The 13299-nt window shown below is 40.2% G+C and overlaps 1 protein-coding gene across 1 annotated transcript in view; it reads right to left on the bottom strand.

Moving 5' to 3' along the window:
- The window catches only part of CUNH19orf44 (chromosome unknown C19orf44 homolog), a 41048-nt gene extending 32337 nt beyond the window's left edge, over positions 1-8711 (bottom strand). The window contains exons 1-4 of the mRNA XM_077475486.1: positions 8557-8711; positions 5731-5845; positions 1743-2047; positions 1324-1612 (exon numbers count right to left, since the gene is read on the bottom strand). Coding sequence (XP_077331612.1) covers positions 1324-1612; positions 1743-2047; positions 5731-5845; positions 8557-8558 — 711 coding nt within the window. The 5' untranslated portion in view covers positions 8559-8711. The remainder of the gene's footprint in view (positions 1-1323; positions 1613-1742; positions 2048-5730; positions 5846-8556) is intronic.
- Positions 8712-13299: the final 4588 nt, after the last annotated feature.

Genomic DNA, 13299 nt, shown 5'->3' with positions numbered 1-13299 from the left:
TTGTGCGATTATGGGAATAATCGCAGCACCTTGCACTTGAAACTGACTTTTGTCTGATAAACTAATATTGTTTTGTCACCTTATTACTGTCTATACTTGAAGGTTTGCCTATGCGCATCACAGTAGAGCACCTGCACTTTATGCGATTTCTGTGATCGCAACACGCTGCACTTTGGAATTTATATTGTTTATTTTGTTTTTTTTTCACCATTTTATGTATTAATGTTCCAGATTATATATTAGCAGCAATTAGTATTATTGTTTAATATGCCACACAGGCACACATTTCTATTATATCTGTATTCATTTTTTAAACCTTTATTTATACCCCCTAACTGTGGATTCAGTACTTTGCCTTTACCGATAGATATACCCCTCCAACGTACAGCGCACCACTACCTTTCCTATTTACTATTCTGGAGTGAGTTTGCTGCACTGAAAGTAAAGGGGCCAAATAATTTTGCACGCACCAATTTTAAGTTTTTTATTTGCTAAAAAAGTTTAAATTATCCAATAGATTTCGTTCCACTTCACAATTGTGTCCCACTTGTTGGTGATTCTTCACAAAAAATTTAAATTTAATATTTTTATGTTTGAAGCCTGAAATGTGGCAAAAGGTTGAAAAGTTCAAGGGGGCCGAATACTTTCGCAAGGCACTGTAGATTGGAGTCAGATATTAAATTGGAGTCAGCGATTTAATAAGTAGCAAATAAAAGATCAGGATGAAAGCCCCAAAACTTGCATATTTAAAAATGTTGACAGTGATGGCGGCTATATTTCTATCTTAATATTTTTGCTTTCATCTTAGGACACATTTGACTGGGAAATGTAATCAGCATGGATTGTTCAGCATGTTTTGTTCCTGACACAAGACATGCCATAACACAGCCACAATTCTAAAACGTTGTCCCTGTATTTTAGGAGACTTGTGTTCCAGTAGTGCTAAATAAACTAGGAATGAGACTATTAAAGGGGTCGATTTACTAAAGGCAAATGGACTGCACTCTGCAAGTGCAATTGCACCCATTTTTCCCAGAGCTTAGTAAATGTGGTAAATCTCTGTTGATTGCCATCATCCAATCATGTGCAAGAAAAAAATGCCTTTTTTTATTTTCCTTGCACCCGATTGGGTATTCTGGACAAAGTGAAGCTTTACTACACTTAAAAAAGTGCAACTGCACAGTATTTTTCTGTAGTAAATCAATCCCACAGTTGGTAATGCAGATAGGCATGTCCTTTTTTTATAATAAAACTCAAGACACCTGCTGATGAATCATTCCAAACATTCTCCCATTGTGCAAAAACTCCACAGGTTAAGCTCACCGGCATTTTCAACCACTTCTCATCGGCTTCTGAAAACTCCACCGAACTTCCAACCAGCTGGAGCATTTCTTCCTCCTCACTCTCTGCAACTCGTCTCTTATCTGCTGAACTACCCCTGACAGAAGGTGTCCTGGTGTGTTCCACCGGCTCCGGTTCCTTTATATTGACCTTTTTCTTCAAAAACCTGTTCCCGCGGAAGCTTAGTTCACTACTTGACCTGTTGGAGAATGGTCTTTCCTCCGAAGTCCTCAGGTCAGAGTCATTCTCAGAGATGTCCAGTTCTATTTTTCTGTAAAAAAATAAATAAATAAATAAATAAATAAAAAAGTAAGTTAAAATATGGAAGGAGTTTATCATGTATACTGAATGTCAAATACTAAAAAGCAGCAGAGTGTGTCGATTCCTCCCCCCCGGTATACCTCAATCGATGTCGGTTCTCAAATTCTGCCAGTCTCTTCAGTGCTGCACTGGTTGGCATCTTTGACTGCACAGGTTGTGGCTTTGCCGCCACACTTACTTGTTTGACGTGGCTCGGAGTATCTTTACTGGCTGGGTTTTTTTTCTTTAAAAAACGGCTTTGGGTTCCCGTTGACTGTTGAGGGCTAACAGTACCTTTATACTTTTCACTTTCTTGTTCTGAAGCCGACAAGTCGCTTAGGTTAGCAATTGATGGTTGTGATAGTTTTAATATGCTTGTTTTGTTGCTAAGTGCACGCATGTATTCCTAAAACACAAAGTAGTTTTTATGTTAAATGAATTAAGGGTGGACCAATAACAGCATATATAAATACATATTTTTGTTTAGGTTCAGAGAAATTAAACTCCAAAGCCAGAGTAGATGTAATTTATCCAGTCAATAGGTCAGCAATACCCAAATGAAAAGAAACGAGGCAGCAATAGTGAAGCCTGTCAAGTATAAAAAAAAAATCTTATTTATTGTAGTTCACTTACAGTTAGTTACAAAATACAGTCATCATGATGTGTAAAAACCACGGCTTTCAGCGTACTTGCATCTGCCCACCTGACACGTTTCATCCAACTGAATTTCATCAGAGGTGTTGGACGAAACATGTCAGTCGGCAGAAAAATAGATGTGAAAAAATAAATAAATATAAAAAAGCAGGCAAATTAATGGAGGAGAATAGGGAGTTCATTAAGGGTTAGTAAGGCGATAAACTGAGGAACATTTGTTCATCCCTATGATCTGCAGATGAAGAAACAAAAAGATACAAAAAGAAACAGTAGGGATTATTTATTAAAGGCAAATCCACTTTGCACTGCAAGTGCGCTTGGAAGTGCAGTCGCTGTAGATCTGAGGGGGACATGCAAGGAAAATAAAACAGCATTTTTGTTTGTACATGATTGGATGATAGAAATCAGCAGCGCTTCCCCCTCAGATCTATAGCGACTACACTCCCAAGTGCACTTGTAGCGTTAAGTGGATTTGCCTTTAGTAAATCCACCCCAATGTTTCTTTTTATTTTAGTGTTTCAGCGGCTGAGCAATGTCGTTAATAAACATTGGCAGCTGTTTCTTTTTTTTTTGACAGCTCCAATTACCAGACTTCTTTAACACTTCCGCTCTCAATAGAGGAGACCTACTGACAGCTCAAAGAACCAAGCCTGAAAGTATCGGCTTTAGGTATCGGTGCATTTGCACGAGTACCGATACTTGTGCAAATATTCGGCATCGGCACCAATACTATTATCGGTGCAACCCTAGTTTTTCCTGTACATGGAAAACGCAATCATTTTTTTTTTTTTTTTTAAAGCTTAAAGCAGTGGAGAATATTTTATTTCAGTCACATTTATTAATAAATGATTTAGCGGTTGCATTAAAGAGGGATGTCACCGGGACCCAACTTCCCCTGATTGCCCTACTGTTCCCTAGCACCAGCCCTACAAGTGTTTGTGCCAAGTGTCACTGGGACGGGAGTCACTTTGGTTGTATTCCGTTGTTCTGTTGTGTCTGTCGGCATTGGGAGAAAAGTATATTATAGGATGCATGTCTAGTTGGGTGGGGTGTCTTTGGGGGGGGGATTCATCCAGCAACCCCTCCCTGCTGAGAAGACTGTTTACTGATGAGAGTTTTAAATACACATGACCTGTGTGTCTATTGTTATTGGACAATTATATCCCACCCTGAAATCAAAGGGGGGGGGGGGGAATGAGCACCCTTGAGTTGTGTGTTTGAATAACGAGTGATGTTTTTCACCCTACACTGAGTTACGGCAAGTGACTGAGTGGGCTAAAGGGCCTGTGATCGTGTGGTACCGGACAGAGGAAGCATTTACGGGGATATAGTCCTGTTGAGGACAGGTCTGTTACAGGGGAATATTATATTATTTTTAAAGATCCCCATTCTGAATATGTTACACCCATATTTAGTAGGGATGCACCGAAATTTCGGCTGCTGAAACATATCGGCCGAAAATGCCCTTTTCGACAATTTTCCGAAAGGAAAAAATGGCCGATAATTGAGCCGAAAATGGTGGCGCCCATCATGGGGGGGGGGGGTGTATAGCGCAGGAGAGCCGCCTCCGCCGTCTGGTTGAATAAAGCACCGGGAACATCGCAGCTTTAATTTCAATAGCTGTGTGTTCCCCGTCAAGCGCCGTGACATACAGCTCCTCCCCAATGTGGATGGGTGATCTGTCTATCAAAGTTCCCCAGACAAGGGGCTGTATGTGACGGCGCGTGACGGGGAACACACAGCTACTGAAATTAAAGCTGTGATGTTCCCGGCACTCTATTCAACCAGACGGCGGAGGCGGCTCTCCCCTCTCTTCGCTGCACTGGGGGCAACACTGGCTGCACTTATCTCTTATGTCGCCAGTCCCTGACCACCTCCTGTACCATGTCGCCAGTCTCTGACCACCTCCTGTACCATGTCCCCAGTCTCTGACCATCTCCTATATAAAAATATTTTTTAAAAACAGTCAGTCATTTTCTGTATGGGTCAGTTTCGGTTTTCGGCCTAGTGTATTTTTCATTTTCGGTATCGGTTTCGGCACCAAAAAACCCATTCGGTGCAGCCCTAATATTTAGGGTGTATCATGCTCTGCAACCTCAAAAAGTGTGCGATCTGCTGCAGGTGTCAATAAGTTCCCTATTAAACACCAAACACAGATCACAAAACGCAGAGCAGTGAGTTTTTAAATGCAATTGTGATTTTTGAGGAGGGGCACCAACATTTTCATGCCGCACTGTGTGATTAAAGCGGAGTTCCACCCAAAAGTGGAACTTCCGCTCATCAGATTCTTCTGATGCGCAGTAGGGAAACGGTAAGTGAAGCCACAACGCTTCCCTTCCTGATTCCCTCATTGAGAATGGCGGCGGCAGCAGCAGCCGAGAACCAAGCGTTTGCTCGGCATCGCTGGACCCTGGGACAGGTAAGTGTCCATTTATTAAAAGTCAGCAGCTGCAGTATTTGTAGCTGCTGGCTTTTAATAATTTATTTTTTTTTTTTTGATGGACTCCCTTTTTATGCCAAGAAAGCACAATCTCTGTATCCAGATACCAGAGTAAAACCTTTCATTGGTTCCCTTAGAAAATATAGTCAGATTAAAAAACACATTCAAACAATATGGAATTATAATTCAAAAGAGAGCAGTTAAAGCGATATTAGTCTTGGATTTTTTTTTTTGTTTAAGAATAACAAACATGTTATACTTACCTGCTCTGTGCGCTGGTTTTGCACAGAGCAGCCCAGATCCTCCACTCTCGGGTCCCTCTTCGGCTCTCCTGACCCCTCCCCCTCCTGTTGAGTGCCCCCAAAGAAAGGCCGCTGCTCTGTGTGTTCATTCAGACATGGAGCCTCGGCTCTGCCTCACCCCTCTCTCTTGTCTTTGACTCACTGATATTGGATTGACAGCAGCAGGAGCCAACGGCGCCCACAGCTGTGTCTCAGCCATTTAGGAGGGAGGGTCCTGGACAGCCGCTGCCCTTGTGCAACATCGCTGGATCAAGATGGGGCTCAGGTAAGCATTAGGAGGGCTGCTGCATACAGGGTTTGTATCTTAAAGTGTCCACCTATCCCACGGTCCAGTGCTGCAGGCGCTTCAAAGCCTCGCTCCTCTTCATGGTGCCGGCATTCTAACTGTGGGTGCCCGGATGTGACTTCACTGCACATGCTATAGCAGCTCTGCATGCTGTGAATGGCCGAGAAATCTTCTGGGACCTGGGGGGGGGGGGGGCGGAGGTGAACTTACTTCCGGCACCGTGGTGCCAGAGGAGGAAGTGGGAGCTTGGTGCTCTTAAAAACTGGATAGCCGCTCAACACCCCCCAAGAAAATGAAATGCTATTGTGGGTGGAACTCCGCTTTAATGCACAGAATGCATCAAGATAAAAAAAAAAAATCCTGCCTTTAGCACCACTTTAATAGGCATGTCCATGGTGAACACCAACCTGCAGTTCATCTTTAGAATCCTTAGATTTCATAGGGACCCTCCGACCAGAAAGCTGGGCTTCTGCCCTGGCCAGAGCTGAACTTCTTATCCCACTTCTAGCCATCGTGTTGCTCCTGTTGAAGAAAAAAAAAAAAAAAAGAAGAATGACGATTACCTCTCCAAATTAAAAAGGCAAAAACAGACTATTCATAGAGAGAAATATTTTAAGACTACTGAATACCTGCAGTTGGGGGAATGAGAGATGCTGTTATGACAGTGAAGCGATTCTATGAATGGACAACAAGAGAGGAGGGGAGAGTAAACATCAGGATCACCTCTCTGTTCAAACAGATACAGTGAACAGATACAAGGTGTTCTGTGAATTGACAGACGGAGAGGAAAGGACAGGTAAACTGCATTATTTCACTATCATAGCTCTCATACCCTCCGCAGCAATAGTTTGCCGCTGACAGCAGTATTCAGCAAATTAATGAAAATATTATAGTGTAAAACAGACACTGTACATATTTCATGCATCATTACAACATTTTGCCTTAAAAATGTATATAAATCTCTGAGGCTGGTGTTCAGCTTTAAAGCCCACTTTTTTGGTAGTATGGTGATAGACAGATATCTCACACAACACAGCGCCCAATTCACAAAAGCACTGGGAAAGCTCTTGGAGACAAATGACAGATTCATTATTTGCATCACTTTTACAATGTGGTGCAATGACTGCAATACATAAAAAAAAAAAAAAAAGCGTTAGCTACAGTTTGAAGATAAACAAAACTGTAGAAGATTAAGACCAAGTCTAATCCAGTTACTTCATTGGTTGGTGGGAAGTAGTCCATCGGCATTCTAGCAACCAATGACAAAGGCCAAACACCAACAGTGGGTGAAGCCTGATATGGAGGTTGAGAGCCCACGTCTCCATCAGGTCTACCTTGCTTGTGATTGAAAGTGGGTGGCCATAGACCCTACTGGGCTGAAAAATAGCTTTGTAGCAGAGGAAGAAGAAGAAAGAAGAAAGAAAACACCCCTCTCCTTTGAAATTAATGGAAAGCTCTTCAAAAGCATCTGAAAAGCTCTTCAAACACGCTCAGTGTTTTACTGGCAGTTTAGAAGTGCCTCAGTGTGAAAGGGCTGTGAAGTTGCTTTAGCGCTAAAAATAGCGCCAGTAAAGCGCCTGAAAAGCACCTCTCAAGCCTCCTCAGTGAGAAAGCCGAGTGCTTTCACACTAGGGTGGTACGCTTGCAGGACCGAAAAAAAAAAAAAAAAGAAAAAAAAAAAGAAAAGGACTTGCAAGCAGAGTCTTTGGGGTGGTGCAGGAGCGGAGTATACACCGTCATAAACCACCATTTAAATCAATGGGCAATGCTGCCAAATCACCTGCAAAGCGATTTGGCAGTAGCACTTTGCGGGTGGTTTTAACCCTTTCCTCAGCCGCTAGTGGGCTTAAAATCCTGCCAATAAGTTGCGCCAGAAGGCAGGTGCAGCATCAGTCTATGGCAAGATAAAATAGGCTGCATCTGGATGGGGCTAAACACTGTTATGAGACATATGTGTTCAAGGATTCATGTCAAGAATGCAGGTATTCTGCATTTTAGGCATACGTCTTTGAATACATAGGGCCTCCTGGATGCACTAAAACAATGGGACTGTATGCACATGTGCTAAATTCCTAGTGCATTCTTGTCATTTGGTATTACGTATGGATCTTTTGTTGTATACACCAAAACTATGATTTTCCAAAGTGTGAATCGAACCAATCATATGAAGCAAAGCGAAAAAATAAATAAAGGAGCTTCCCTTGATCAGAATTGGGGTGGTAAAACGCACTACAACCGGATTGTACAAACTCATTAAAATTCACCAAACCTATGTAATACGAGGACAAATTTAAACAAATCATTTAACGTTGTACCCAATCAGGCAGGCTCTTACGTTAAACAGTTGTCAGTAAATCCAAATCGTTTTTCTGTTTAACACAGACCTGTCATCCTCCTGCTCAGTGGGGATCAGTGGAGAGATCCCCCGCTGAGCAGGCAGATCCCCTTGATGGAGTCCACCCCACCTGAAAAAGGCATAAAGCCCCATACACACTATCAGATTTTCTGCTGATTTTTTTCCTTCAGATTTACCAAAACCATGTAGTGCAAGGGCCTGCCTGATTGCATACAAATTGAAACTCCTAAGGTTTTTTATTTTGGTAAATCTGAAGACAAAAATCTGCAGAAAATCTGATAGTGTGTATGGGGCTTTAGACTCAATTTCAAGCCAGATTCGATCAAAATGACTCGATCGGCCAGGGTGGAAAATGATTGATTGCTCTGCATGCATCAATTGTATGCTTCACGAGTACGACTGTATCTCCTTTGATCGGATTATTAGATCACATGGGAAAAAAACAGAGATGTGACTTATACAATCATAAGTTATGATCAGATCATAAACGATTGATAGAAATTCACTTCTAACTGGTTGTGGCTTATCAGTCAAATGGGTTGTCAGAGCTGGATCGGAAATCAATTGTTTATGGATGGTGTTTGGCCACCATAAAAGGAGGAGATTGTATAGTGTATGGTCATCTTTAAATGAACACAGAACCACTCCCTTAGTAAGCCAGACCCCCAACCAGAACCAAAAAAAAAATACAAAGCTCCTTCATTTTTAGTGTGCGCCCTTCCTGTTATTTGTGGTGATGATTACTTCTATAAAGCCCATGCGTCTCATAGGAGAACTGACTCCAATGTCATCAGTACGACTGGAGATGCTCTATATATGAGATATGACTTCACTGCCTCCACAAAGCCTGCATACTACTAAGACATGGCCAACTCACATATCAGACCCCACGGCACGACTCCATCTTCAATAACTACCATAGCAACTCATAATCAGGACGCCTCACAGCTCGGAAAATACAGCTTGCATTCCAAGCCTCGTTTCCAGTACTATATCCGACTGCCCGAGATCCTGTGCGCCTCACACATTACACTGCGCATGCTCCTCCGTCTACAGGCTGCTTGTGCGGCGTCTCCTTCGTCCTTCGTACTGCGCAAGCGCAGTATAGGGTGGAGCTATCCGATGGGGGACAGTTCTCGACAGGACACCGTGTTCCGTTCTGCAGGATGCTCCGCGCATGCTCCGTCTCCTGAGGCTTGCGAAGTGACTAGTGAATGTGTTCCTATTTTGCAGGGTTTTGATAACTGATATCATTTTTTCAATGGGCTACTACTATTAGCTGTTTGATGAAGTATCAATACTTTTCATGCTTTCAGTGTTGCTCCTTTTTCGGTTCTATTCTAATACTGATCCTGGGGCAATGTATTGGAATGCATGGTTAACCACTTGAGCTCCGGAATTGTTTATCCCCTTCCTGACCGGACGGCACTGCGTTATTTTAACTGATAATTGCACGGTCGTGTGACGCTGTACCCAAATAAAATATCTTTTTCCACCACAAATAGAGCTTTCTTTAGGTGGTATTTGATCACCTCTGCAGTTTATATTTTTTGCACTATAAGGCTGGGTTCACACTAGTGCAATGCCAGACAACACATATGATTCGCATCGCATTGCTGTGCACGTTACATGCAATGTCTTGCGATGCAAATTCAGCCATGCAAACTGTATGGCTGAAATTACATCACATTCGCTCCAAAATGGTGCAGGACCCTTTTATTTTTTTTGTTCACACCCATGCGATCCGATTCCTGTCTGATTTCACAGTTTGATGTGCGATCTTGCAAACCGATTTTGGTGTGTCATTAACTTTGACACCCGCATCGGTTTGCAGATGTATGAACCGCCTGCGATTCAGGTGTGATGCGGGAACCCGTACAGGAATTGCAGGGTTTCCCGCATTGCACCAGTGTGAACCGAGCCTAAGACTAGGTTCACATTGTAGCGATTTGGCGTGCAATTTGACATGTCAAATCACATGTGAAATTGGAGGCTATTGCCGGCAATGGCACCGCCCAAATCGGTATGACGCTGACTTCGCGGCACCACAACGATTCCCAAAAGTAGGTTCTGTACTACTTTTGGCGACTTTGGGGTGTGATTTGTATAGACATCTGTGCAGCAACCCACAAATATGTCTCTCAAATCGCCCCCCAATTCAGAATGAGATGCGGTATGAAATCGTATGAGTTCAGCTGATTCTGCACGATTTTAATCCCGCTGTCAGTATGAACCTGGGCTCAACGGAAAAATGAAGAGACAATTTTGAAAAGAAAATATATTTTTTACTTTCTGTTATAAGACATACTCAACAAAAAAATTTAAATATTGAATTTCTTTATCAATTTAGGTGAATATATATTCTCCTACATATTTTTGGTAAAAAATCCCAATAAGCATATTGATTGGTTTGTGCAAAAGTTATAGAGTCAGCAAACTATTGGATGTTTTTATTTTTATTGAATTTTTTTACTGTTATGGTAACGATCAGCGACTTACAGAGGGATTGCGATATTGCAGTGAACAAACCTGACACTTTTTTGGGGATCAGTGACACTAATACAGTGATCAGTACTAAAAAAATATACACTGTCACTGTACTAATGACACTGGCAGGGAAAGGGTTAACATCAGGGGCGATCAAAGGGTAACTGTGTACTAGGTTGTGCTTATTCACTATAGGGGAGGTGCTTTGACTAGGAGAAGGCAAAGATCTGTGTTCCTGCTTAGCAAAAACACAGGATCAATACATTCCCTTCTGACAGAATGACAATCTGCCTTGTTTACATAGGCAGGTTGTCATTCTGCCTTTGCCCTGTGTAATTGGCGTGTGCTGGCAGATATCGAATCCGTGGTACCCGCTGCTGGGCTCCCGCTGTGTAGAATCACAGCGGCCCAGACCTGGAAGTGTCAGATCACATACTAGGTACGTGATCTGGTGCAGAGCGGATGCTTTGCAGCAGTAAATGTACTGTGGGTGGTTTGTAATGTATGGTGGGAGAAGTAAGTGGCCCCCCCAGCAGTGCCCACAGAGAAAGCTCGCTCCCGAGCTGCTGCTCTATGCGTCCATAAGACCTCCCTCTCCTCATTGGCTCACTTTCTGTGATTGACAGCAATGGGAACCAATGGACAACTGCTGCTGTCCCAGCCAATGAGGAGAGGGGGCTAAGGCTGAGAATCCGAGGGGCTGAGTAAAAAAAATTCTGTGTGCTGCTCCCCCCGAGCAGCACACAGAATTTTTTTTACTTTCATGCGCGGAATGCATGAAGGTAAAAAACCTTCAGCCTATACAACCACTTAAAATTTGTTTTTGGAATTCATTTCAATTAATTTATTCTTTTTTAAATTCGATTCAAATTCTCCAAAGTCAGTCGAATTGAATTAAATTTGTCCAAATTTAAAAAATTCAAATTGGACTAAAATTTATTCTATTCGACTTTTCGAAGAAAGTTATATTCTATTGTTTTTTTCTATGCTATTCTTTCTAATCTAATCTAATCTATTCAAATCCAAATTTATTCTATTTTAAATTTTATTCTATTCTATTTTAAATTTTATTCTATTCTATTGTTTTTACTATTCTATTATTTTATTTTCTATTCTATTCCATTCTTTTCTGTTCTATTCTTTTCTATTCTAATCTATTCTATTCAAATTTATTCTATTTGAATTTCAGGAAATGTTTCTATTCTATTCTTATCTATTCTAATTTATTCTATTCGAATTTTGAAAGATAGTTATATTCTTCCTATTTTATTTTATTCTATTCTATTGTTTTTTTCTATTCTATTTTATTATTTTCTATTCTATTCTAATTTATTTTATTTGAAATTCAAATTTCGGAAGACAATTATATTCTATTCTAGTTTATTCAAATTCAAAATTTATGCTATTCGAATTTGGAAGGCAGATTTTTTCTATCCTTTTATATTCTATTATTTTATTTTCTGTTCTTTCCATTCTGTTCTAATCTATTCTATTCAAAATTAGAATTTCAAAAGACGGTTATATTCTATTTTATTCTATTCTATTGTTTTTTTCTATTCTATTCTATTCTTTTCTATTCTAATCTTTTATTTTCAATTATTTTCCCTTCTACTCTATTTATTCTATTCGAATTTCGGAAGACGGTTTCCATTCTTTCTATTCTGTTCTATTTGTTTTATTTTGTATTCTTTTCTTTTCCATTCTATTCTTTTCTTTTCTAATCTATTCTATTCCTTTATTTTCTATTCTAATCTATTCTATCCCTTTATTTTCTATTCTATTTTATTTTATTCTATTCTTTTATTTTATATTCTACTCTGGTCTGTTTTACCCTACTCTACGCTTTTCTATTTTATTCACTTCTTAATTTAAATTTTGGAAGGCGGCTATATTCTATTTAATTTAATTTGTTTTTCTATTCTATTCTTTTTTATTCTATTTTATTATTGTCTATTCTATTCTTCTGTTGTGTTTTACTCTCTTTTTTATATTCTATTGTATTATTTTATTTTATATTCTATTCTTTTTTTTATTCTATTCTACTCTTTCTATTCCTTTATTTTCAATTCTATTTTATTCTATTATTTTATTTTATATTCTGTTCTGTTTTATTCTAATGTTTTATATTCTATTCTTTATTTCAAATTCGATTAAAATTAAATTCCAATTTCTCGTGATATGTTGGTTTGTTATTTCGGATTCGTTACTATTCGATACATCTGAATCTCAGAATAATGAAAAAATTGTCTGAATTTCGATTCTGAACTAAATGGACTGCACATGTCTTCAATAACTACTGTTTAACCACTTAAGGACCGCCTCGCACCGAAGAACGTCGGCAGAATGGCACGGCTGGGCACAAGCACCTGGTCCTGAACTCTGTGACCGTGGCCGCGGGACCAGCGGACCCGATCGCCGCTGGTGTTCCGTGATCGGGTCACAGAGCTGAAAAACGAGGAGAGGTCTGTGTAGACAAACCTCTCTCAGTGCTTCCTACTGTGGCTGTCACCGATCGTCCGTTCCCTTTTATAGGGAAAGCCGATCAGTGACGTCACATGCCAGGGCACGCCTCCCTAAAATAAAAAAACACATTACGTCATACATAACACCTACACTGCCCCCTAGTGGTTAACTCCTTCACTGCCAGTGTTATTTACACAGGAATCAGTGCATTTAAATAGCACTGATTGTTGTATAAATGACAATGGTCCCTAAAATGTGTCAAAAATGTCCGATGTGTCCGCCATAATGTCACAGTCACAATGAAAATCGCTGATCGCCACAATTACTAGTAAAAAAAAATTAATAAAAATGCTATAAAACTATCCCCTATTTTGTAAACGCTATAACTTTTGCGCAAACCAATCAATAATCGCTAATTGCATTTTTTTTACCCAAAATATGTAGAAGAATACATATCGGCCTAAACTGAGGGAAACATTTTTTTATATATATTTTTTGGGATGTTTATTATAGCAAAAAGTAAAAAATATTGAATTTTTTTCAAAATTGTCGCTCTATTTTTGTTTATAGCGCAAAAAAAAAAAACGCAGAGGTGATCAAATACCACCAAAAGAAAGCTCTATTTGTGGGAAAAAAGGACCCCAATTTTGTTTGGGAGCCACTTCACACG

Source organism: Lithobates pipiens, unplaced genomic scaffold (assembly GCF_037356315.1).
Source record: "Lithobates pipiens isolate NorthernLeopardFrog02 unplaced genomic scaffold, aLitPip1_a1.2 Scaffold_13, whole genome shotgun sequence".
Lineage (NCBI taxonomy): Eukaryota > Metazoa > Chordata > Amphibia > Anura > Ranidae > Lithobates > Lithobates pipiens.
This window is presented reverse-complemented; position numbering and strand designations above follow the sequence as displayed.